This window comes from Panthera onca, chromosome A1 (genome assembly GCF_046562875.1).
Source record: "Panthera onca isolate mPanOnc1 chromosome A1, mPanOnc1 haplotype 2, whole genome shotgun sequence".
NCBI lineage: Eukaryota > Metazoa > Chordata > Mammalia > Carnivora > Felidae > Panthera > Panthera onca.
The window spans coordinates 29,852,460-29,880,052 of NC_138339.1; the positions used below are offsets into that span (position 1 = coordinate 29,852,460).

Here is a 27,593-nt window from a genome sequence, read left to right on the forward strand (position 1 = left end):
TACAAAATCAATATGAAAATCAGTTCCATTTGGATACACAAACAATGAATTATCAGAAAGAAAACTTAATCAAAAATAAAATATCTAGGAATAAATTTAACCAAGGAGGTGAGAGACCTGTACTCTAAAAACAGGAAGACACTGATGAAAGAAACTGAAGACAACACAAATAAATGGAAAGATATTCTGTGCTCATGGATTACAAGAATTAATATTGTTAAGATGTCTATACTAACAAAGCAATCTAGAGATTTAGTGCAATCCCTATCAAAACTCCAATGGTATACTACACACACACACACACACACACACACACACACACACACACAAAACCCCACACAATCCTAAAATTTATATGGAACCACACACACACACAAAAAAAAAACCCAAAGAAATCTTAAGAAAGAAAAACAAAGCTGGAGGTATCATGCTTCCTGATTTCACACTATATTACAAAACTAATAATCAAACAGTATAGTATTGGCATAAAAACAGACATATGTATCAATGGAACAGAATAGAGAATCCAGGAATAAAAACTCATGCATATATGGTCAGTTATTTTGACAAAGGAGCTAAGAATATTCAACCAGGGAAGGATAGTCTCTTCAGAAAATAGTGCTGGGAAGACTGGATAACCACATGCAAATGAATGAAACCAGACCCCTATCTTACACCATACACAAAAATCAACTCGAAAAGAATGAAAAGACTTGAATGTAAGATTTGAAACCATAAAACTCCCAGAAGAAAACATAGATGGTAAACTCTTTGAAACTGGTCTTGACAATGATTTTTTTTTTTTTGGGGGGGGGGGGATTTGATATCAAAGCAAAGACAACAAAAGCAAAAATAAACAAGTGGGTCTACATCAAACTGGCAAGCTTCTGCACAGCAAAGGAAACCATCAACAAAATGAAAAGGCAACCTACCAACTGGAAGAAAATATTTGCAAATCATATATCTGATCAGAGGTTAATACCTAAAATATATTTTAAAAGTCCTACAACTCAATAGCAAACAAAAAACAAAAAAACAAAAAACATCTTATTAAAAAATGGGCAGAGGATCTGGGTAAACATTTTTCCAAAGAAGACATACAGATGGCCAACAGGTACATGAGAAGGTACTTAACATCACTAATTATCAAGGAAATGCAAATCAAAACCACAATGAGATATCACCTCACACCTGGTACAATTGCTATTATCAAAAAGACAAGAAACAAATGCTGGGAAGAATGTAGAGAAAACTGAACCCTTGTACACTGTTGGTGGGTATGTAAACCAGTACAGCCACAAAGGAAAACACAGTACAGCCTTATGGTGGCTGCTCAAGAAATTAAAATTAGAGGGGCACCTGGGTGGGTCAGTAGGTTAAGCATCCAACTTCGGCTCAGGTCATGATCTCACACTTTGTGAGTTTGAGCACCGCAGGGGCTCTGGCTGACAGCTCAGAGCCTGGAGCCTGCTTCGAATTCTGTCTCGGTCTCCTTCTCTTTCTGCCTCAACCCTACTCACACTCTGTCTCTCTCTCTTAAAAATAAATCAACATTAAAAAAAATTTTTTAAAAGGGGCACCTGGGTGGCTCAGTCAGTTAAGCATCCAACTTTGGCTCAGGACATGATCTCACAGTTTGTGAGTTCCAGCCCCACATCGGGCTCTGTGCTGACAGCTCGGAGCCTGGAGCCTGCTTCAGATTCTATGTCTCCCTCTCTCTCTGACCCTCCCCTGATCATGCTCTGTCTCTGTCTCAAAAATAAATAAAAACATTAATTTTTTTTTAATTTTTAAAGAAATTAAAATTAGAACCGCCATATGATCACATAGTGATTGCTTAAATAAACTTAAAAAAAAAAAAAAAAAAAAAAAAAAAGACCTGAAAGTCAAAATTACTCCTTAATCCACAGGCTGAAGAATGGATGTAGTTGTGAGCAGGTATGAAAACATTAATTTCCCAGTACATCTCCATCGAAGCTTTTGGATGACCAGGTGCATTTTCAGTGAGCAGTAATCTTTTGAAAGAAATCTTTTTTTGTAAGAGGTCTCAACAGTAGGCTTAAAATATTCAGTAAACCACGTTTATAAACAGATGTGCTGTCATCCAGACTTTGTTACTCCATTTATGGAGCATATGCAGAGTAGACTGAGCATAATTCTTAAGGGCCTTAGGACTTTCAGAATGGTAAATTAGCACTGGCTTCAACTTAAAGACACTGGCTACATTAGCTCCTAATAAAAGAGTCAGCCTATCCTTTGAATCCAGGCACTGAGTTCTCTTCTTTAACTATTAAAATCCTAGATGGCATCTTCTTCCAGTATGAGGCCATTTTGTCTACACTGAAAATTGACTACACTGTTGTCTAGTGTAACCACCTTCATTAATTATTTGAGCTAGATCTTCCAGATAACTTGCTAGAGCTTCCACATCAGCACTTGCTACTTCACCTTGCACTTCTATGTTCTGAAGATGGCTTCTTTCCCTAAACATCATGAACCAACCTCTGCTTAGCTTCAAATTTTTCTTCTGCAGCTTCCTTACCTCCCTCAGGCTTCATAGAATTGAAGAGAGTCAGGGCCTTGCTCTGGACTAGGCTTTGGCTTAAGGGAATGTTATGGCTGCTCTGATCTTCCATCCAGACTACTAAAACTTTCTCTGCATCAGCAATAAGGCTTTTTCGTGTTCTTATCATTCATGTGTTCACTGGACTAGCACTTTTAGTTTCCTCTGGGAACTTTTCCTTTGGAAAAGCTGGATTTGGCTACCTTGCTCAAGAAGTCTAGCTTTTGGCCTATCTCAGCTTTCAACATGCCTTCCTCACTAAGCTTAATCGTTTGTAGCTTTTTTTTTTAAGTTTATTTATTTTAACAGAGAGAGAGTGTGTGCATGCAAGTGGGGGAGGGGCAGAGACAGGGGGAGACAGAGAATCCCAAGCAAACTCCACGCTGTTAGCGCAGAGCTTGATGTAAGGCTTGATCTCACAAACTGTGAGATCGTGACCTGAGTTGCAATAAAAAATCGGACCCTTAACCAATTGAGTCACTCAAGCGCCCCAATCATTTCTAGCTTTTGACTCAAAGTGAGAGTCATGTGATTCTTCCTTACACTTGAACAGTTAGAGGCCATTGAAGGGTTACTCACTGACCTAATTTCAACCCTGTTGTGTCTCACTTGGAGATCCCAGGAGAGAGAGAGAGAGATGGGGGAACAGCCAGTTGGTGGTAGAGTCAAATCACACACATTTATTGATAAAGTTCACCATCTAAAATAGGCATGGTTTGTGGTACTCCAAAGCAATTACCATAGTAACATCAAAGATCATTGGTCAGGGGTGCCTGGGTGACTCAGGCAGTTAAGTGTCTGACTGCAGCTCAGGTCATGATCTCGCGGTCCATGAGCTCGAGCCCCGTGTGGGGCTCTGTGCTGACAGCTCAGAGCCTGGAGCCTGTTTCAGATTCTGTGTCTCTCTCTCTCTGACCCTCCCCCGTTCATGCTCTGTCTCTCTGTGTCTCAAAAATAAATGTTAAAAAAAATTTTTTTTTAAAGATCATTGGTCATAAATCACCATAACAAATATGAGGACAATGAAAGAGTTTAAAATATTGCAAGAATTACCAAAATGTGACACAGAGACATGAAGTGAGCAAATGCTGTTAGAAAATGATGCAGACAGATTTGCTCAATGCTCAATGCCACAAATCTTCAATTTGTAAAAAACATGGTATCTGCAAAGTGCAATAAAGCAAAGTGCAATAAAACTAAGTATGCCTACACAACCTTTCAGTTGTAAGGTAAATAAGGTCTGAGGAGCTAATGCAGTATCATAGTAACTATAGTTCACAACACCACATTACAGAATTTTGCTAAGAGAGTAGAACTTATATGTCAAATTTGCTAAGACAGTAGAACTTATATGCCCCACCCCCCCCACACACACACAAAGTATGTGAGGTGTTGAATGTGTTAACCAGATGAGGGGAATCCTTTTATTATGCATATGCATATTAAATCATCACAATACATACTTTAAATATCTTACAATTTTGTCAATTATACCTCAATAAAACTGAGGGGAACAAAACAGGAAAAATTAGAAACTATGGAATCTTCCAAATATTAAAAAAGTCCATTTCCCAACTATAACAACTATAACAAACATAAATTTGTTTTCCAAAAAATTCACCTCTGTAGTTTTTTTCCAGTGCAATAACAATCACTCAATCATATTTACATAAAAATATTTGTCTTCACAAACAGGTTAAAACAGCAGCCTTCCAGTTACCATTGAGTAGAGAAAAGAAAAAATAACTAATAAGCACTAACTTCTCTACTGAAACCTATCTGCCTTCCCCGGTTTGGTTCTCCAACTTCTGGCCAAGACTATAAGAAAAATGATCCCTTAATGTATATGATGAGACTACAGTAATAGAAACTGTGTAGCTGCCTACCCCTTCTTCACCTGAACCAAACCTGAAACTTTAAAGAGAAAGAATATAAATGTTATACCACCTGTAGTATCACTTAAAATTATCTCTTTTTTCCTCCTTTTTTTTATAAACACACATAAAACCTCAAAACCTCAAAGCCTCTTTGAAAACACATTTACCCTAATTATTTTTAAGAATTAAAAGAATCACTTGAAGAAAAAAAAAATCTGATGATGCAGATTATATAATTAACAGTGTCATTAACTTGTTGCTTGGTGATTCTTTAATAGATGGAGAAATATAAAAATAGTTTCAATCTACAATGAGAATTGTCATTTGTATGCAATAAAGAATTCAAGGACTTACCTTAAAAATGGCATTTTTTGCCTTATATGTAGCAAAATAGGGTTGTTCCAAAAGCCACAATGATGTAAGAATGGCAGCTGTAGAGGTCTTTACACGAATGACGGGGCTATACTCACAGGATAACTCAGTGAGACTAGGATCACAGAGCAGTCTTCTGTCAGACCACCTTATCATCCATTCCAGCAGCTTTCTTATACTGCCAAATGTGTTATTTAGTGCTAAAGGAAGATCTTCTTGAGGGTTAATATCACTGCATTGAACTGCTTTGAAAATACATCTTCCAGTTTTGTCGGTCTTGGGAGTCCAAAACATATGGTTCGACAATCTCTGGACTAAAGGTTTCCCTGAACTGTCATCTTGTGTTCTGTAAACTGACTTTTGTTTTAAACCGAACAATCCACTTGTCCCTTCAATTTTATTGACTTCATTCAAAGGGTTCTCTAAAAATGACCTGATTCCTTGATCCAGTACTGAAGCTGAAAGTGCTTGGTTTTCTGGCTTTTCAGATTCATATAACTCAGGAGCAAGAACAAAACAAGAGCCAGCTCTAAACACATTTTGGCTTTTGGTTTTGCTTCGACGTCGTTTTAATGTTGTATGTACATCAAAAAGTAAAGAATTAAGTTCATATTCTCTAAGATGTCCAGAAAAACTGGTTAGAAATGGAATGCCAGGATCCTTAGAATCAAGTAGGTCTCTTTCAAGAACATAACTCAAGAAGAGATCAAGGAATTTAATATATTCATCATCATCACGTTCAAATTCCCAAACACCTATTACAGGCAGTGCATTTTGTAATAGCTTTTCATGATCTTTTCTTTCAAGATTTTCTTTCTGATTACATATCTTCTTTTTTTCCTTGGGCTTACTAATCAATTTTAATTCCATGTGATTTGGGGCATTTCTACAGCAAAACAAAATTGAAAAAGACAAAATTAAAGATTATTTAATAGCAAAAACGGATGTTAGAATTGACAATGAAAATTCTCTCCGTGACTGAATTATATATATATATTTTAATGCCTCAATTACGTATCTTTCAAATGAGGGGGTTAGATTAAATGATCTCTAAGTGTTGACTAGAGCTGAACATTCTTAGTGAAAAAATAAAACAAAATATCAAAAGGGGAAATTTGAGTTAAAAAAGACTGAAATGTGTTCACAGAAATTTCACTTTTAAAAACATGAATTTTTGAAAAAAACAAAAAGGTCCTCTAACAAGTGAGAATTTAGGAATCCAAAGTCAACAGAAATCACAAGCCACCAACATACATCCTAATTTATGGTTTCTTGTTTTTTGCATCTGCACCTTTCAGCTCCCCCTGTACAAGGTACAACAAGCAGGAATGCCTTCAAGACTCTTTACTACACAAGAGTGGGGCATTTTTTCTAAACTTTCTACTGCTATTAAACCTGCTAGGCGAACATTTTAACTGCCAATCATAATTACTTTTATTTTTTAATTTTATTTTCAATTTTTTAAAATTTACATCCATCAACTGATGAATGGATAAAGAAATTGTGGTTTATATACACAATGGAATACTACGTGGCAATGAGAAAAAATGAAATATGGCCTTTTGTAGCAACGTGGATGGAACTGGAGAGTGTGATGCTAAGTGAAATAAGCCATACAGAGAAAGACAGATACCATATGGTTTCACTCTTATGTGGATCCTGAGAAACTTAACAGAAACCCATGGGGGAGGGGAAGGAAAAAAAAAAAAAAGAGGTTAGAGTGGGAGAGAGCCAAAGCATAAGAGACTGTTAAAAACTGAGAACAAACTGAGGGTTGATGGGGGGTGGAAGGGAGGGGAGGGTGGGTGATGGGTATTGAGGAGGGCACCTTTTGGGATGAGCACTGGGTGTTGTATGGAAATCAATTTGACAATAAATTTCATATATTAAAAAAAAATTAAAAAAATACACACACACAAAAATAAAAAAATAAAAAAATAAAATAAAATTTACATCCAAATTAGTTGGCATATAGTGAAATAAAGATTTCAGGAGTAGATTCCTTAATGCCCCTTACCCATTTGGCCCATCCCCTCTCCCACAATCCCTCCAGCAACCCTCAGTTTGTTCCCCATACTGATGAATCTCTTCTGTTTTGTCCCCCTCCCTGTTTTTATAATATTTTTATTTCCCTTCCTTTATGTTCATCTGTTTTGTCTCTTAAAGTCCTCATATGAGTGAAGTCATATGACACTTGTCTTTCTCTGACTAATTTCACTTAGCATAATACCCTCTAGTTCCATCCACATAGTTGCAAATGGCAAGATTTCATTCTTTTTGATTGCCGAGTAATACTCCATTGTGTATGTGTGTGTATATATATACACACACACACACACATATATATATACACACACACCACATTTTCTTTATCCATTCATCCATCAAGGGACATCTGGGCTCTTTCCATACTTTGGCTATTGTTGACAGTGCTGCTATAAACATTGGGGTGCATGTGTCCCTTCGAAACAGCACACCTATATCCCTTGGATAAATGCCTAGTAGTGCAAATGCTGGGTCGTAGGGTAGTTCTCTTTTTAGTTTTTTGAGGAACCTCCATACTGTTTTCCAGAGTGGCTGCACCAGCTTGCATTGCCACCAACAAACGCAAAAAGAGATCCTTTTTCTCCGCATCCTCACCAACATCTGTTGTTGCCTAAGTTGTTAATGTTAGCCATTCTGACAGGTGTAAGGTGGTATCTCATGGTGGTTTTGATTTGTATTTCCCTGATGATGAGTGATGTTGAGCATTTTTTCATGTGTCTCTTGGCCATCTGGATGTCTTCCTTGGAGAAGTGTCTATTCATGTCTTTCATCCATTTCTTCACTGGATTATCTGTTTTTTGGGTGTGGAGTTTGATAAGTTCTTTATAGATTTTAGATACTAAGCCTTTATCTGATATGTCATTTGCAAATATCTTCTCCCATTCTGTCAGTTGTCTTTTAGTTTTGCTGATTGTTTCCTTCACTGTGCAGAAGCTTTTTATTTTGATGAGGTCCCAGCAGTTCATTTTTGTTTTTGTTTCCCTTGCCTCTGGAGATGTGTTGAGTAAGAAGTTGCTGCGGGCAAGATCAAAGAGGTTTTTGCCTGCTTTCTCGAGGGTTTTGATGGCTTCCTGTCTTACACTGAGGTCTTTCATCCATTTTGAGTTTATGTATGGTGTAAGAAAGTGGTCCAGGTTCATTCTTCTGCATGTCGCTGTCCAGTTTTCCCAGCACCACTTGCTGAAGAGACTGTCTTCAGTCCACTGGATATTCTTCCCTGCTTTGACAAAGATTAGTTGGCTATACATTTGTGGGTCCATTTCTGTGTTCTGTATTCTGTTCCACTGATCTGAGTGTCTGTTCTCGTGCCAGTACCATACTGTCTTGATGATTACAGCTTTGTAGTATAGCTTGAAGTCTGGGATTGTGATGCCTCCTGCTTTGGTTTTCTTTTTCAAGATTGCTTTGGCTATTCAGGGTCTCTTCTGGTTCCATACAAATTTTAGAATTATTTGTTCTAGCTCTGTGAAGAATGCTGGTGTTACTTTGATAGGGATTGCATTGAATATGTAGATTGCTTTGGGTAGTATCGACATTTTAACAATATTTGTTCTTCCTATCCAGGAGCATGGAATCTTTTTCCGTTTTTTTGTGTCTTCTTCAATTTTCTTTCATAAGCTTTCTACAGTTTTCAGTGTATAGATTTTTCACCTCTTTGGTTAGATTTATTCCTAGGTATTTTATGGTTTTTTGTGCAACTGTAAATGGGATTGATTCCTTGATTTCTCTGTCACTTCATTGTTGGTGTATAGGAATGCAACCGATTTCTGTGCATTGATTTTCTTTCCTGCAACTTTGCTGAATTCATGAATCAGTTCTGGCAGTTTTTTGGTGGAATCTTTTGGGTTTTCCATATAGAGTATCATGTCATCTGCAAAGAGTGAAAGCTTGACCTCCTCCTGGCCGATTTGGATGCCTTTTATTTCTTTGTGTTGTCTGACTGCAGAGGCTAAGACTTCCAATACTATGTTGAATAACAGTGGTGAGAGTGGACATCCCTGTCTTGTTCCTGACCTTAAGGCAATGCTCTCAGTTTTTCCCCATCGAAGATGATATTAGCATTGGGTCACAATCCCTTTTAAATCTGTTTCCTTTAACCATGGTCCTTAGGGAAGAACAGATTCCTAGTTCCCCCAATAAGGGAAAGAAAGGGCTCGTGTTAGGCACCTGGGCTGGAGGTCTATGTCTCTTATTAAGAAGGCACAACAAGCAGCCGCCATTGTATTCCTGTGCTAACACTGAAATCGTCTGGTGAAACAAGCACACCATTTCTAATACTATGAGGCATGGTTTAAGCAGATGCTTATATTTAGAGTCGATAAAGTTATTTCATTTAAACAAGATTATGGCTGATTACTTAGTCTTTCAGTCATGGGAAGGATAAACTTCATTGCAGATAATGGAATTATAAAGAAAAAATCTAGCTAGAGTAATAGAGGTTTAAATGATAAGAATTTCTCAACAATTTATAGACAAGTTTCAAAGATGAACGTGCAATTTCTTTCCCTGGAATCCCTTAAAAATAATATAGCTAACCCAATAATTTTAAACTATTTAAATCTGAAGATTACTAAAAACAGTAAAAGCCTCCCAGTGAACTCTACAATTTCATCTACTTACCTGATTTTATACTATCAGGTAGCAAAATTATTTCATATCTCAATAATATTTTAAATAAACTTTCAAATATATAGTTTCATTTTACACTCCTAATATTCTTGTGAGTAAAGGAAGGTAGCACTTATCATTCATATTGTTAACACTGCAATCAGTGAGGTTTCTGGGACAAGAAATCAACTCATCTGTTGCGTGAACTGCTGAAAATATTTTTTTCCAAAGGAAGTGAATGCTTACTATTAAGACATCTCAACTGTACCTTTTAGAGAAATGTATCCTACTTTTTTCTTCAACTGACAATGCTTCAGAGAAGGTATCTGCTGTATCTGCATCACTGTGGACTAGAGAATTCCCCAGTTCTGTGAGTGTGCTCCTGCTCAAACTAGTTCCTAGGGAAAACCTATCAAAACCCAGAACCTCAGCTGGTTTTTCTTCTTCAATTGGTTCCCAGATATTCATTTCAAAAGAACCTATATTTCTTTGCACACGTTTTAGGGCTTTCACTCTCACTTTATGAACAGAATGCATAATAACAGACATCATTTCCTCAGTTTGGGGACCTATAAAGGAAAAAACAAAAAGCCTTATTACAACACATTAAAATGTTTCAACTCAAGACACAAAGGGACCTGGGGCACCTGGGTAGCTCAGTCGGTTAAGTGTCTCTTAGTTTTGGCTCAGGTCATGATCTCACCATTCATGAGTTCCATGAGTTCGAGCCTCTCATCCAGCTCTGTACTGATGGCATGGAACCTGCTTGAGATTCCCCTCCCCTTCTCTCTCTCTCTGCCTCTCCCACACTCACTCTCTCTGTCTCTCTCTCAAAATAAATTTAAAAACATTTAAAAAAAATTTTAAAAAGACAGAAGGGGACCCAATTCCAGTCCCTCCTGGGAACATGGAATCCAACTGATGACTAAGACTCATTTCCACATTCTTACAGAGCATGCTTTGTATTTGTCAGAAAGCTATGGTGCATATTTTAAGGTAGAATTGCAGAAGTTAGAGAAGGTCCATTAAAGAACAATAAAAGGGACAGAGCCCAGACTCCATAAAAACATGTGCTCTGGAAAACAAAAAATTAAGAAGTAACTTAACTATTTAAAAAATCAGACAGATAATTATAAAAAGAATCACTACTATTTTTTCATTCCCAAGAGTGGTGAATAAGAGAAAATGAGTATAATTTTAGTCAAAGAAACAAGGACACCTTTTTCACTTCAAATAGTGGGAAATAGGAATGTAAGTTTTTCAAGGCTGCAGAAAAAAGTTTAAACACTATTATACATTAACATATATATAAAATGTATACACTATACATTTTAGAGAATGCCAAGAAAGTCTTAAGAAAAATATAAACCACAAATATATTAATGCAATAATGTATGATCATAGGACATAACTAGACTTAAATACTAGATTAAGTTATTAAAAAAAGGTAATTTGAATTCTTTAAAAATTTCCACATTATGAATGTAGTTAATGTCACTGAATTGTACACTTAAAATATTAAATTTTATATTACGTATGTTTTAACCACAATAAAAAAAATTTTCCACAAAGGCATGTTGAATGTATAGGATAAAATTAGAAGGAAGAAGAATACTAGTTTTCAACAAAATATCTGCCTTACGCAAAGTACTGTATGCTTATTTTATATATTTTACCTTATTTAACCCTCTTTTAATACACACCCATAAAGTAGGTAATAATACACCCGTTTTACATATAAAGAAATGGAGCTCAGAGAGACTGGGCAACTTGCCTATAGTCACACAGTCATTAACTGACAGAACCATGACATGAAGTCATCTTTATCTGGTTCCAAAGCAAAACTGGTGCTTCAGTAATAGAGGAGTGCTTCTTTCTGCCTTCTTACACTATCTTCAAGGAAAGGAGAACTGCATAAAAACATAAGCACTAGAAACCACATGCCTTCCGAGGAATCTTCAGCAATTTATCTACCAGATATCTAAGACATGACAAATACTACCTTTCACAACACAGTGTCTGAGTCTCTGTTGAAGACAGTGATATTTTTCTCTTAAAGGAACCCTTATGTCCTCAGGATTGGGAAATGCTTTCACAAAAATTTCTGCTACCTTCAGAAAAATTAAAAAAAGAGTTTCATGAGCAACATCATTTTTAATTAAAATAAAGTAAAAATCCTTTAATGTCTCTGATTTTCATTTAGCTTTTTTCACCTACATTCACATTACCTTTCTGATTGGTGGCAGTTCCCCAATAAGGCTCAAAATTAGATCCTGAATAAGTTCTTCAATATTAGAAAACCGAGAAAAGGGCAGCATTCTGTGTGCCCACTCCACTGCACTGAGACCGTGCTCAACCATACAAGAATCAAACTCCACTTCGACGTCCTAAATGGGTATTGAGAAATACATTTCCTTTTCACTTTAGATGGATAGATCAGGATGAGTTCAAAAGAAAGTTTGTCAGAAAACAATAAAACCTTCTATCAAGCAGTAATTTCCCAAGTAATGTTTGTTCATTTTTCTTATTCTTGTGTAGGTAAATACCTTTTTCCTCTCCACATTTTCTCTTGCTTTCTGATATTGCCTGCAACTATAGGATAACTTATCACGAACATGTAGCATCCAACACAAAGCACAAAGTTCTCTGAAGCAACCTAAACCAGGGATACAAATATAAAAGATTGGATTAGTATGTACATTACTATTATAACAACTTCACCTCTGCTGGGTATTTGTTTTTCCAGAACCAATGTCTTTATTTTGTTGATTATGAAACAAACATATGCTCATTGCCAACACCTTAAATAAAAGTCATGGAAATCCTTTCATAATTTTTATGCACATTATTCTAGAGTATTTCACGCATGTCAGTTGCATGAAAATATTGAAAACAGTTTTAGAATAAATAACTTGCTCTATTTACTAGAGTAAATAAATTACTCTAGTAGTTTACTTGCTTTAAACTTCATAGTATATTGTAGATAATGTTCAAAGCCAATACACATAGCTCTACTTAATACTGTACAGCTCATTTATTTGGAAAATCATTTATGATAGGCATTTAAGTTTAAAATTTTTTAATACTAGAAACATACTTTCCATTATTGAACAATGTTTTTACTAAAAGCAATACAAGTACACAAATATATATATATAATTATACTATGCACGCTGTTTTGAAACTAGCTCTTCTTTTCACTTAATGTATCCTGGATACCTTTCCACGGTGGTTACACACACATATCTTTTCATTGCCAGCGTAATATTACACTGTATAGAAACTTCACCAAATCAAGTGCAAATTATATCATTATCAATATTTAGGCCTAATTTCTAAGCAAGCAGTTCATTTTGGACAAACCTATTGCTTTAACGGAAACTTCATCAAGCTTGCTGTCTCCAGTTGCTCCAGGTCGAAAGAATGCTACACCTTCTTTACAATAATTAAGTAATGACTCAGGGAAAGGACTCAATGAAGGAAGGGACCCTTTCATTCGAATCTGAAAGAATGATAGAATATGTTAATTATCAGTCATCTAAATCTATTTTTAAGGAAACTATAAAGCAACAAACAAGACAGGTAACATAAACCATAGAGAATGAAAAATACAGCATGGTTCTTATACTGTGTAAGAAAGTATCTCTGAAATGAACTATCCTTTCAGAAACTTGGCTCATATATTTAAATGTTTATTTATTTTGAGAGAGAGAGAGAAAAAAATGTGCACGGGGAAGGACAGAGAGAGAGAGAGAGAGAGAGAGAATCCAAAGCAGGTTCCGCACTGTCAGCTCATGGCCTGATGGCGGGGTTTGATCTCACAAACCCTGAGATCATGACGTGAGCCAAAATCAAGAGTCGAATACTTAACTGACTAAACCACCCAGGTGCCCCGCTCACAAATTTAATTCAAGAAATTCACTAAGTTAGAACACAAAAGAGAAAAGAAGGTTGTAGGCAATTTTTTCTGTCACTCAGTTTTGCCTATATAGAACTTGATGCTATTTGTCCTTTCCCCAAAGGTATAATAAAGAAATTTAAGCATCTAACTCTCATTCAAAATAAAACTATGTGCAGTACCTAAAAACAAATATGACAAAAGGTATATCTACCTACATAACTTTTTTTTTTTTTTTTTTTGAGAGAGAGTGTGTGTGAGGGGGAAGAGGGGCAGAGGGAGAGAGAAAGAGAATTTTTTTTTTTTTACTTTATTTATTTATTTACATCCAAGTTAGTTAGTATATAGTGCAACAATGATTTCAGGAGTAGAATCCTTAATGCCCCTTACCCATTTAGCCCAACCCCCCACAACCCCTCCAGTAACCCTCTGTTTGTTCTCCACCTTTAAGAGTCTCTTCTGTTTTGCCCCCCTCCCTGTTTTTATATTATTTTTGCTTCCCTTCCATTATGTTCATCTGTTCTTTGTCTTAAAGTCCTCATATGAATGAAGTTATATGATATTTGTCTTTCTCTGACTAATTTCACTTAGCATAATACCCTCTAGTCCATCCACGTAGTTGCGAATGGCAAGATTTCGTTCTTTTTGATTGCCAAGTAATACTCCATTGTGTATATATACCACATCTTCTTTATCTGTTCATCTGTTGATGGACATTTGCGCTCTTCCATACTTTGGCTATTGTTGATAGTGCTGCTATAAACATTGGGGTACATGTGTGCCCTCAAAACAGCATACTTGTATCCCTTGAATAAATAACCTAGTAGTGCAATTTCTGGGTCATAGGGTAGGTCTACTTTTAATTTGAGAAAGAGAATCCTAATCAGGCTCCATGCTCAGCATACAGCCCAACGTGGGGCTCTATCCTACAACCCTGGGATCATGATCTGAGCTGAAATCAACAATCGGAGTCTCAACCAACTGAGCCACCCAGTTGTCCCTACCTACATAACTTTTTCTAAGAAAATGTGAACCTGATCAAGCCTCTGTATCTCAATGAATATAGTTTAATTACCAGTTCACAGGAAATAAAAGGAAAGAGGAACAAGTCAAATGACACTAAATGAATAAACTATCAAACAAATGCAGAATACGGTACAGAACAAATGACCAAGTTTCTCTACAAACCAAGAAAAGAAAAAGAAATTAAAGGAAACTGCTATAGAATAAAAGGAAAGGAATCTAAGGGACATACACCCAAAAATGAAAGGATTAGCGGCAGGCTTGTAATCTATTTTCTCCCTCTTCTATTCATTTCTACAAAGACAGGATCTTGTCAAATCCCCTTGTAAGCATTCTAATGACAGACTTCTTGTCAAACAATGGTATTTACTAGATGTACAGAGCCTAGCTAGGTTGGTTATTATAAATACATCTATAATGCATGGATTTATGGAGTATGGCTCATTGGAAAATGTCACACAAGCTATATAATTAAAGAGATATAAAAAGGACATGTTCAATAAGTGATATAGTTCTCTTTTGTGTCATGATGTTAAATAGAGGCCAGGTCACATCCTTCCACAGCAAGAAAAATCTTGGGAGCAATGTAAGTCCAGGTTTCACCTGTGTCTTTTAGTTACCTATATCCTTGAAATTATTGGTATAAAGTTTGATCCTGGGTTAAGTCTTTTGATTCTTATGTGTCAGACCTGAAAATATAGTCCTTCCTATTATCTCATAATCAAACATGGGTTAACTTCAGTTGGACCTTGATTTCAAAAATCTATAAAAAAGACATTTTCAAAATAATCAGAGTAACTTTATTATGGACCAGGTATTGGAATTAATAAAGAATTATTGTTCACTTTGGTATAATGGTATGATGGTTTTAAAATATGTCCACAAATTCTTAACAATTCATTCCTTCAAAGGTACAGCCTAACTTCCCTCACCTTGAGGGTAGACCCTACTAGACCAACTAGTTTCTTTTTTTTTATTGTTTTTTTGTTTATTTATTTTTGAGAGAGAGAGATCATGAGCATGAGCGGGGGAGGGGAAGAGAGAGGGAGACAGAGAATGCAAAGTAGGCTCCAGGATCTGAGTTGTCAGCACAGAGCCTGAGGCAGGGCTCGAACCCACGAACTGTGAGATCATGACCTGAGCCAAAGTCGGACGCTAAACCAACTGAGCCACCCAGGTGCCCCTAGACCAGCTAGTTTCTAACGAACAGAATACAGAAGTGGTTGTATGGGATTTCTGGGATTAAATCATAACGGCATTGTAGCTTCCACCTTGCTGTCTTTTGGATCACTTGCTCAAGGGGACGCCTCTGGCCAACAACCAGCACCAACTTCTTACCCATGTGCACGAGCCATCTTGTAATCAGATGTCTGGCCCCTATCAGTTGTTCAGATTCCTGCAACTCCAGGTCACATTTTAGTATGAACTTCATGAGAAACATGATTTTTTGCTTCCATGAATAAAGACCTTATAATTTTGGTAGCAACAAGTGTTCCGCCATTCCCACCAATTAGAAAACATTAATTTACTACAACTAAATCTGTAGTTAAATTATATGCCCAATAAAGTCTAAATGAAAAAGGCAGAGAAAACAGCAATACAGGAGAATATAGAAGTATATACACTTATATATTGTACATACTTCTATAAGAATGGATCTCCACATCTTTGGCACCTCTCCCAATGTCAATAAATACACAGGCTAACAATAAAACTATCAGATGTATTTTAGGAAGACTGAATTAGAGGGAATTTACAGGTCACTTGTGTGTATAGCTGAGGGGTTGACAACAAGCTTTAAAGGTAAGCCGCAAGACAAACAGGGCACTGGACAGTCAGAGTGGCAATGACTATACACCCAAAGGCCCTAGTCTGCAGCCTGTTACTCCTCTGAGGAATGTCTTTAGCTGTGTTGATAATTTTAAGAGAATCTGCACAGTCTTTATGCTAGCTGCATTAATTAAAGCTAGATTAAATGAGATGACTGTTGGGATTTAGTACATAAGATAAAACCTCAATGGAAATCTAATTACAACTTTATTGTAGAAAACTGTTTACTTAAATAATTTTTAAAATGAAGTTTCCTATAACAAATAATCAGGCTCAGCAGACCTTGAAACTATTAAAACCAATCTTTCAATAATACAGGAAAACTCTTTGCCATACTTTAAAAACAACTTTGGGATAACAAGATACAGAATGGGTACAGTTTCATCTTACATTTTTATAGTAGCTGTATGCAAATTTCACAAATCGTTCTCTCTAAAAAAAGTCTAATTTTCAAAAACAACTTGGTAACTTCTCAAAGTCTAAAGTTTCCTACCAAAAATAGTAAATTCTTGTTTTAAACATAATCAAGGGCCAAATTAAAGACACTTAGGGCTGATAATATTTAGTTCCACATTTCACAGAGACAGACAACTGGCCTACAAAGGATGTGCAGCTGGAGAAGGGACATACCAACAAATGTCCCATCTGACTGTTGATCAGGTAAGAACGCAACTACGACTCAGCTGAAGTCAGTGTGGAAGGGGATGATGGCCCCAGAATCACACTGAATTGCACATCTCAGAAGATAGCAAGGGAGAGACTCCAACTGGTGGAGAGTACTGAAAGGAAACACACAGCCAAGAACCAACTCTAACCTCCCAGGGCTTGACCCCACATTAGTCCCCACAGAACACAGTAGATAGTATTTCAGAGCGAAGTCGGGGAAAACCCTGAACTGAGCTTACATCTTCAATGATGGTGGGACAAAGAAAAAAAGTAACTGAAACTACCTACATCTAACTACCAGTTATATATAACTTACTACATTATACTTTGTATTGTCAGACAGGATGGGACTAACAAAGAGACTCAGTTCAGAGTCCTTATCTTTCAGCAGAAAAAATTTAGTCTGGCTAGGTTGCTTGTTATAAACAAACCTGAAATCTATTGATTCATAGTATAGGATTCCTTGGGAAAATGTCATGATTATAAATATTTGGAGATATTAATAAATATTAGTATATTTAAATAGTTTAACATAGCATAGCACATAAATGACTAAGACATCTCCACACCTTCTGCATGACTTTTCTTGCCCATCTCAACTGCAAGATGTACCACTGTGCTACCGGAAAAGAACAGCGAGCTGCCCGGAAAAGCAAGAGAACACGCTGAAGGATTCCAGACACCTTTTGGCGATTATCCTTTTCAGCTTTTAAAAGAAGATCATCACCATCTTCCTAAGGAAAATAAAACAATCGATTCTTAGTAGATAGTAATATGAAAATTTTAAATGTTACAGTGAAAATAAAAATAGTGCTTCTCAAACTAGAATGTTCCTGGAGATTTATGAAGGATATTTTGAGGGATGGCCTCAGATTTCAACTATAGCTATTTCTAGTGTCAAAGAAATTTCTCTCATCTCAAATAATGTAAAGGGCTAAATTGACCCTAAGCCTAAGTCTTCCCCTATAAGCAGTTAAAGCCCACCACTCCAGACTCCATTGGTAGAATGTTATAAAGAGGGCTCCTTTTAAGGAGAATGCCTTTTCCCTTCTATTCCTGGAAAAATCCTTATATTTCAATGTCGGCCCCTCTGTGAAGCTCTCCTGTTGTGTGTGACTATGGCACTTTGCTCAGACACCCATGACAATTTTCACTAAATTATTCTGTACTGATTCATGTATGTTTCCCACCATACTGAGATCTACTCAAAAGCAAAGACCTTGTCATCTATCTTTGTATTAACATAATGCATAGAATAAAGTCCAGCATGTAGTAGGATCCAACAAACGTTTGCTGAATAAACACTAACAAGCCAGTAGCTAAAAATTAGTTTCTAGAGAATGAGACAGTATCTAAACATTTGCTTCCCCATCATCCTACCACAGTTACTTCTTCACAGTACTCAATTTTTAATGGAGTATCTGCCCTTCCCCTACATAGCCCATATGATTCAGTGAGAGCTGATACTTCCCCAGCTCTCAGGGGAAGGCCCTAAGGGGCTACAAAATGTACTTTGCATTATCCCTAGCCAAGAGTGACTCCCAGTACCCTTGCCTGGAATGCTGGAGAAGAAATACTTGTACTGTTTTTGTTTTTCCCCTTCTCTCTCCCTCTGGACATGGACAAGGTATCCTTAGAAGCTGCTGGCAGCCATTCTGCTCCCACAAAGAGAGATGGACTTAAGTTGAAACTGCCACCTTAGAAAATAAACTAGAGAGAAAGAGCTCAAGTCTGTGGTAGCATAACTGAGTCAAAAGGCTACCCTACTTAACTGGGCTTCTTAATTATGCCAGCCAACTTACCAAGTTTTCTATTATACCCAGTCCAAAGGGTCCTAATTGATATAGAGTGATACTTAGGAGAAATCCTACCACTGAGGATTATTTTAATAAAAACAAAATAATAAATCGAATCACTACTAAGGATAGTAACCACTCAAACTAATATCAGCACAGGCTATTCCAAAAATAGCTTAAATGGTATTCCTAATTTCTAAACCAATGTGTTGAAGACTCAGATGTGACAGAAAAGAGAATTATTAAGAAATACAATGGACTATTTATTTCTTCCATGTATAACATATTACATTTGAAATATCAATAAATGAAATATTTTTAACCTATTGAAATATAACCTTAAATATAACAAATAACAATATAAGAAAAAACTCAAAAAGGAAAAGAAAAAACCAGGTAAGAGATAGAGGCTGCTAATACTAAAACAGTACGCAGTAAAGAAACAATACCAGAATCACTTAAAAATATCAATCAAACATTAAAATAATTTGCATTCATACTTTAAATCTTAAAGCCAGCTAATTATAATGTTGTGATTTTTAGTGAGAGCAGAGAAAAAGTTCCTGAAAGGAACACTGTCTTGCTGTTTATATGACAGAACTATCAATTGAATAGTGCAGGAGAAAAAAATGACCGATCAAATTAAAAAAAAAAAAAATCAAAAGAAGTCTTTCAAAAGAATCAAAGACAATGAGGTAAATAAAAGACCAAAATAATGTAGGTCTTGTAAAATCTGACATTTATTATTTATTACCCTAAACAAACATCTATTTTTTTAAAACCTGCATATAGAGAATCCTCTCTTGATTTTGTTTTATTATTGCAATAATTTTAATATTTATTGAATGTGTACTATGTGTCCTAGGCCCTAAGGTAAAAGCTTTTACAGAATATCTCATTTAATCCTAACAATAATATTATTACAGGTACTATCATCATCTGCATTTTACAGATAAGGAAACTTAAACAGTTTAGTACATTGCTTAAGATTATACAATTAATAAACAGCAAAGCTAGGATCTGGAAGTTTGTCTTCAGACCTTGCATTCCTAACTTGATAATTATTATCAAGTTGTCTATTGTAAAATTTGGCTAAAATCAACTTTAAATTAATTAAAAGGTTAAGAACTAAGCTTACTTCACTAAGAATAGCTGGCTGAGGACAATATAATGGAGGAGCCGGGAGATACAAGCCGACCGGGACTAAGCCCCACAGTCTCTTACTGAAGTCCTTGGCAGAGTTTAGCAGAAGTTGAAACGTCTCTGAAAGAATATCTGCATCAGCCATAACTGCTGCTTTCAGTAATTCCTGCACTGAACCAAAGAGGAGATTTGCATCTTCTTCTTCAATGGGATCTACCAAATACAAAATTAAGTAAAATAGTTAAAATTTATATTATGCTGATCCTATTTTGTAGTATAAAATTTCATACCTGAAAAAAATTATCATCAAAAATGAACATAATGGTTGACATGCAAAACATCTCAACTTCTACACAGAAATTTAATAACTATTCTGTTACTTTAAGATTATAGAGGGGGGGCAGGGGCGCCTGGATGGCTCAGTCAGTTGAGTATCTGCTCAGGTATTCAGCTCAGGTCATGATCTCATGGTTTGTGGGTTCGAGGCCTGTATTGGGCTCTGTGCTGACAGCTTGGAGCCTGCTTCTGATTCTGTGTCTCCCTCTCTCTGTACCTCCCCAACTTGTGCTCTGTCTGTCTCTCTCTCAAAAATAAATAAATATTAAAAAAAATTAAAAAAAAAAAAAGATTATAGAGGGGTGCAGTGCCTGGATGGCTCAGTAGGTTAAGCACTGGACTCCTGATTTGGGCTTAGGTCATGATCTCATGGTTTATGAGCGCCAGCCCCGCATCAGGCTCCATGTTGGGTGTGGAGTCTACTTAAGATTCTCTTTCTCTCTGCCTCTCCTGTGTATGCTCGCTCTATCAAATAAACAAATAAAAATTAAAAAATTTTAAAAGATCAGAGCATAAGACCTTTTGCAAAATTATACAAGATATTATAATAACAACAACTATGTAACAAAAATATACTTGGAACATAGTCCTGAGTTAAAAAATAATAAATGAAAAAATACTGATGGGAAAAAAGTATCAAGAAAGACACCAAAATAAAATACAACATTACGTGAATGCAGCTAGTGGGAGAGTAATTTTTTTTCTTAACACTCCACCATAGTACTTTTTTAACTGATTGAGCCACCCAGGTGTCCCTTTTAGTCTTTTTTTTTCAAAACCAACTTTCATGTAGTTACATTTTCTCTCCATTTATTTTCAAAAATATTGGCAGGTAATTATCAAAGTTTTCAGTAAGATTTCCAGGTATTATGCATTCTTTCCGGAAAGAGAAGTTACAATTAGTAAGTTCTAAGAATCTAGAGTTAGAAGCCTCTCTGCTAATGGAGACAAGAACTAATAAAACCAAAGGGTCCTACAGTAGTCAGCACATACAACTTTAAGTACCCAACTTCATTACTTTTCATCTAAATGTCTCCAGCTATAAAACAAATTTTACAGGGCTCCTGAGTAAATCTATGTAATATATGTGATATTACATTATTTTTAATTTTGTAATACTACTATAAAATTTTCAAATTAAAAACAAAACCAACTCTGTGATTTATGCACTAGGCAAGAGTTGAACTAAATACTTTTAAGTACCCTCCTGTTTATGAGATTCTACGACTCTATGACTGCAAAAGAAAATAATCCAAATATAGCAAAATACAACTAGTCAAAAAATATGTATGAAAAATCAGAGTATCATTCAGTTACTGATCATTGTTTTTTGAGCTGGCATAAATTTTAGAAGCTCCCATGATTAAGAATAAATAGCATACTTTTATATTTGATAAGCTTACTTCAAAGTGTTAATATATTTATGGATATTAATAAGCTTTTTAAAATATCAGAAGGTTTGGGGCGCCTGGGTGGCTCAGTCGGTTGAGCGTCCGACTTCGGCTCAGGTCATGATCTCACAGCTTGTGGGTTCGAGCCCTGCGTCGGGCTCTGTGCTGACTGCTCAGAGCCTGGAGCCTGTTTCAGATTCTGTGTCTCCCTCTCTCTCTGACCCTCCCCCGTTCATGCTCTGTCTCAAAAATAAATAAACGTTAAAAAAAAAAAATTTTTTTAAATATCAGAAGGTTTATATCAATTAAGCTGATATATATGTCAGACTATATGTAGGTAACACACCTGTAAATTGTTTGTATTTTGAGCCCATTTCATTTTTTGTTTCCAAAGAGGCTGGCCGACCTAAAAAACACTGCAGTTTTTCCTGGAAAATCTGTGCTGGAGTCATATTTATTGGCAAATTCAGACCCTTTTTCTTGGACCTGAAATCACATCAAATTAAGGAAAATGAATCCAAATTCTGAAAAAAGGAAATATTAACACATTAAGAGCTAAATATGAAATGTTAAGAAACAATGAAATTTACTTTTATTCATCCTCTATTTTAAAAAGTAATAATGGGGGGAAAATAATTGGGGAAATATAACATTAAGGAGATTTTTAAGGGTCTCCAGGATTATGATACTAATATACCTTCCCATCATTATTTCCCATTGCTGCCCTCCACACTATTCGATCCAAATTGAACCAAACTTGTCTTTTGCCATATGCCTTTGCTCATGTTTGGAATGTTATCTCTCTCCACAGCTACTCAATTTGTTGAGATTCTGTCTTTCCTTCAATGCCCATCTAAATGTTATCTCCATTTCCTGTCCTATGCCCATTTGATATTATTGCTCTCTCCACTGCACCACTGGCACTTTTCTTACCATATTATCTAAATTATAATAATGTTTTGTGCTCGCTTTGGCAGCACACACACTAAATTATAATAATGTTTTGCCTTAATTTCTCTACTAAACTATAAATGCCTTAAACATGGAGTCTATGTACCATTTAATTTTATATCCATTAAACTACCTGGCACAGAGCTTAGTACAGAGCACTTACTTAAGAAATACACATATGTTGAATTATTGAACTGAAAAATATCAAAGATATAGTAGTACTATAATAGAAAAGTTAAAATATAGAGATTAGATTTATTAGCTTAAAATTCAAACCCTACTTAAAATAGGCAAACTCTCCCACTGACTATAAGCACTTTGAGGACATTACTAACAAATGTGCTAAATAAAAAAGTTGTTGTTTTTTTTTAAATAAAAGATTTAACACAAAAGAGCTGCTGAGCTGTCCAACACAGTAGCCCCTAACTGCATTTAGCTATTTAAATTTAAATTAGGTTGAAAATTCAATTCTTTGGTCTTATTAGCCACAATTCAAGTGCTCAATGGTTACATGTGGCTAACAGCTATCATACTGAACTGCACATAGAGAACATTTCCATCACTGAAGAAAGTTTTATTGGACAATTCTGGACTAAGGATTCCACAAAGTGCATAAATGCCAGCAATGAGAGAAATAAAAAATAGTTAGATGATACTATTATACTGTTTCTCAACCTACGTTTGCCTAAAAATACATACCTTGTGAAATTACTATCATGTTTACAGAATAGTTGGAAGGCCACACCAATTGAAACAGATGTCTTCCAGTCTCCAAGTTTATGTGCCAACCACACAGCCTCTGGAACTAAGCCACCAATAAGTAATAATTCAAGGGCATATTCAACTGTCCAAACATTAGAAAGATTCTGATCTCTTACAACACTGGCCACCTTAGAGTGTTGCAGAGGAATAAGTCGAAGGGAGTGTTCTATGTGTAAATAAAAGAAAATGGATATTAACAATTACATTTATCAGAATCACTCCTCCTCACATACTTATATACCTTTTTTTTATTAAGATTTTATTTTTAAGTAATCTCTACACTGAACATGGGGCTTGAACTTATAACCTGGAGATCAAGAGTTGCATGCTCCACTGACTGAGCCAGCCAGGAGCCCCTATCTCTTTAATTAGTATTTTCTAATAATCAGCCTCAACTGCTGATATGTTATTGGAGATACGTTTTTTGAAACAGTGCTCCAGCTATTTCCCTGTTAACTTTGGGTAAAATACAAGTTAGACAAGGAGATAGCAGCTCACGAAATGCTCTAAAGTGCTAGTGTAGTAGCTATATGTATACACACACCTCCATAAAGTGAAAGAGAACTTCCATAGACGTTTAAACCATTTGGGGGATTCTTTGATGAATAAAGTTCTCAAGAAAGTGATCTAAAACTAAATGTTGGTTGAATCAAGGTAGAAGCAGGACTATGGGTATCTTCTGAACCTAAACCTGGTGGAATTTGTCACACACCTTACATGGAGGGCCCATCTTTGAAGCAAGTGTCCATCCCGTGCACACTTGCTTCAACGGAAGCAAGTAAGGTACAAAATGGTTTAAAATAATACTTAACATACTCCAGTTTGTTTGTTTGTTTTTAGCACTGAAGAATATGACTCATTAGTGGGTCATGAAATAAATGCCAGCATTCTTAAAAAATGGAACAGAACAGGATACAGAAACAGAAGAGATAGCATCAGAGTACATTACATAAAACAAATATAAATACAATTTAATGAAAATGCTGTGTCAGATAATATAAACATACAAATGTACACTTAAATGTACTGGGCCACAGTGTACAATTTATTACTATGGGCTGCTCTGAAATACATCTCTATTTCTCCTACTAGAAATGTGGAGGGCAGACTGCATTTTACATGACTTTGCATTCCTTATAGTGTCATGGAATAAAAAACTAATTTGAGGTAAAATTCAAGCATTAAGTATTCAGTATATTAGTGTCTCTAAGAGAGTAGAAAAGAACGATTTTCAAAAGTCCTGACTAAATGACAAGATTTCAGTCTGGTTTGGGATTAAATACAAAGGGTCCTATCTTTCTCCCTAGCCTTCTATATTTTCCCCTAATTAAAATAACATGAGGGGAGCCATGATGGCTCAGTCAGTTAAGCATCTGACTCGATTTTGGCTCAGGTCATGATCTCACAGATGGTGAGTTCAAGCCCCACATTGAGGTGAGTTCTGCCCCTCTGCTCACTTGCACGCTTGCTCTCTCTCTCTCTCTCTCTCTCTCCCCCTCTCTCAAAATAAATAAACACTTTATAAAAAAAGTAACATGAACAAGCCACTTGGAAATACAATGCCTGAACTATTTTTTTAAGTCTATTTATTATTTTGAAAGAAAGAATGTGAGCAGGAGAAAAGGGAGCAGGGCAGAGAGAGGGAGAGGGAGAGAGAGAGAGAGAGAGAGAGAGAGAGAGAGAATCTCAAGCAGGCTCCATGCTGTTAGCATGGATCTCAGATCTCACGAACCATAAGATCATGGTCTGAGCCAAAATCAAGAGTCAGATACTTAACCAACTCAGCCACCCAGGTGCCCTGAACTGCTACTTTTTTAAAAAAATACATATTGCTGGGGTGCCTGGGTGGCTCGGCTGGCTGAGCGTCCAACTTTGGCTCAGGTCATGATCTTACAGTTTGTGAGTTCAAGCTCTACATTGGGCTCACTGCTGTCAACTCTGTCCACCTCTCTCTCTGCCCCCCTCTCTCTCTATCTCTCACAAAAATAAAACATTTTAAAAAATAAAAATAAAATAAAAATATATATTGCTAAGATTTCCACTCACTCCCTCAAAATAAAACTGGCAAATAGTATATGTGGGTTTCTGCTTCTTGAAACAATTAGTTTCTCATGTGATCAACATAGTCTCTCCCCACACCAAACACTAACTTTGGCTCTTTGACAAACACATTTGGATAGAAACAAAAAATTTTGTCATTCACTTGAATGTTTGATTCTGCATAGGCAAACAGCCAGGAGATTGATTAAATTTGTCCTAGCTTTTCATTTACTCTGAGAAAGGTACTGTACTATTGAAAGAACTTGAATGATTTAATTTTCTGAAAATTTTATTGCTTTGCTTTCATACAGTAAGCATCACATCAAATAAGCAACACAAATCCCCAATACATTCTGCCACTAGTTCTGACTTAAAAGATTAATATGAAATCTATTGTAAGTCAAGACTATAGATATCCTTTTTCAAGATACTAGGAAATTAAAGAAACTAAAGGCTAAATACCAAGTTTCAGGTATTTAGATTTTCAGTAATCACTGTCTCAGGCTTAGGAAGAGATCACAAAATTTTCTTTCCTAGCCTCTCCTCTCACTGGGAAGATATTTACAAATATAAATTAAAAGGAATTAAAAGGTGTGTCTTTGAGCTTTTATAAATGTTTATGAATATGTCCAAAATCAATTCAATAATTCTATCACCTTTTTTCCTACAGTGTGAGAAAAATCAATGTTCCCAAGGTATGCAAAGTGATCTGAAAAGATCATGCCAAACAGCTCAAGTCCTATAAATAATATAGGATAGGAAAGACAAGAAATTGAGACAAATTTTCTAAGTCAGGATTTGATCTTTTTTTTTAAGATTTTTCTAAAAACCACACGGAGTGCTACTTCTTCTCTTCAGTAAAATGATGCGAACTAAGGATACAATTTGTTATCAGAAACATTACTACCAAAGATAGGGAACACAAGTGATAAATACCTAGGGCTGTAACAAAAAGAGAGCTTAAATGTAAAACCACCAAAATAAATAAATAAATAAATAAAAATAAATAATAAATAATAAATACAGTTGACCCTTGAACAACATGGATTTGAGCTGTGCAGGTCTACTTACATGCAGATTTCTTTTGATAAATACAGTACAGTAATATAAATGTATTTTCTTGTATAATTTAAAAAAAATTTTTTAAGTTTATTTATTTTTGAGAGAGAGACAGAGCACAAACAGGGGAGGGGTAGAGAGAAAAGGAGACATAGAATCTGAGCTGTCAGCACAGAACCTGACACGGGGCTCGAACTCACAAACTGCCATGAGATCATCACCTGTGCCGAAGTTGGATACTTAACCAACTGAGCCACCTAGGAGCCCCTTGTATAATTTTCTTAACATTTTCTTTTTTCTAGCTTACATTATTATAAGAATTCAGTATATTATACAAAATGCATATTAACGGTTTACTTATGGATAAGGCATCTGGCCAACAGTAGTTTATTGACAGTTTCTGGGGAGTCAGAAGTTATATGTGAATTGTTGACTGCACAGGGGGTCGTCACCACTAACGCTGCATTGTTCATGGGTCAACTATAATACTGTAATTAAACAATCCATATTCAATAAAAACAAACCCAAGCAATTACCTTTCTCAGATTTTATTCGTTTACAGTCACTGAGAATCTCCTATGTGTCATACACTAAGCTAGAACAGTATTATTCCCATAAAATAATGATCACTGTATAATATGATTTTAAGTATTATGTGAATAAACAAAGTGAGAAAATTATTTGCTTACTATATTACCTGTTTTAGTATGAAGGGGAGGAAGAACATTCACATTGTGAGGTGGCAAAATGCAAAGCGGCTGATTGGTGAAATAGGCGGCCATGAAGCGAGCCATGGACTGGATAACCTTTACTGCCGCCTCAGGATGAGCACCTCTCGTCATTCCAAACTCAGAATGAGACTTCTCAGGAACTAAGGAATACAGCAAATGACCAAAGGAGATTCTGATCAAACTGTCAAAAGGTAATAATATTTAAGTTCCCAACATTATATAAGAGGAAAATTATAATTTAAAATTTTTTCTGAGATGAACATCCATTACCTGTATGAGCTAATTTGTTTTTTTTAGGTTTATTATTATTTATTTTGAGAGAGAGAGAACAAGCAGGGGAGGGGCAGACAGAGAGGGAGACAGAATGCCAAGCAGGCTGTCAGCACAGAGCCCTAGGACAAAGGGCTCAGACTCAAAAACTAGGAGATCATGACCTGAGCTGAAATCAAGAGTTGGCGGCTGAAATGACTGAGCCACCCAGGCATCCTTGAGCTAATTCATA

The 27,593-nt window shown here is 36.0% G+C and overlaps 1 protein-coding gene across 6 annotated transcripts in view; it reads right to left on the reverse strand.

The window, feature by feature from the left end:
* CPLANE1 (ciliogenesis and planar polarity effector complex subunit 1) overlaps nt 1-27,593 on the reverse strand; it is a 138,912-nt gene that overhangs the window by 75,631 nt on the left and 35,688 nt on the right. For all 6 annotated transcript variants that reach the window (XM_078445049.2, XM_078445044.2, XM_078445033.2 and 3 more), the window contains exons 16-26: nt 27,058-27,231; nt 23,199-23,427; nt 21,895-22,034; nt 19,817-20,034; nt 17,452-17,616; nt 12,829-12,967; nt 12,012-12,121; nt 11,694-11,852; nt 11,468-11,576; nt 9,734-10,034; nt 4,795-5,698 (exon numbers count right to left, since the gene is read on the reverse strand). In XM_078445049.2, coding sequence (XP_078301175.2) covers nt 4,795-5,698; nt 9,734-10,034; nt 11,468-11,576; nt 11,694-11,852; nt 12,012-12,121; nt 12,829-12,967; nt 17,452-17,616; nt 19,817-20,034; nt 21,895-22,034; nt 23,199-23,427; nt 27,058-27,231 — 2,648 coding nt within the window. The remainder of the gene's footprint in view (nt 1-4,794; nt 5,699-9,733; nt 10,035-11,467; nt 11,577-11,693; nt 11,853-12,011; nt 12,122-12,828; nt 12,968-17,451; nt 17,617-19,816; nt 20,035-21,894; nt 22,035-23,198; nt 23,428-27,057; nt 27,232-27,593) is intronic.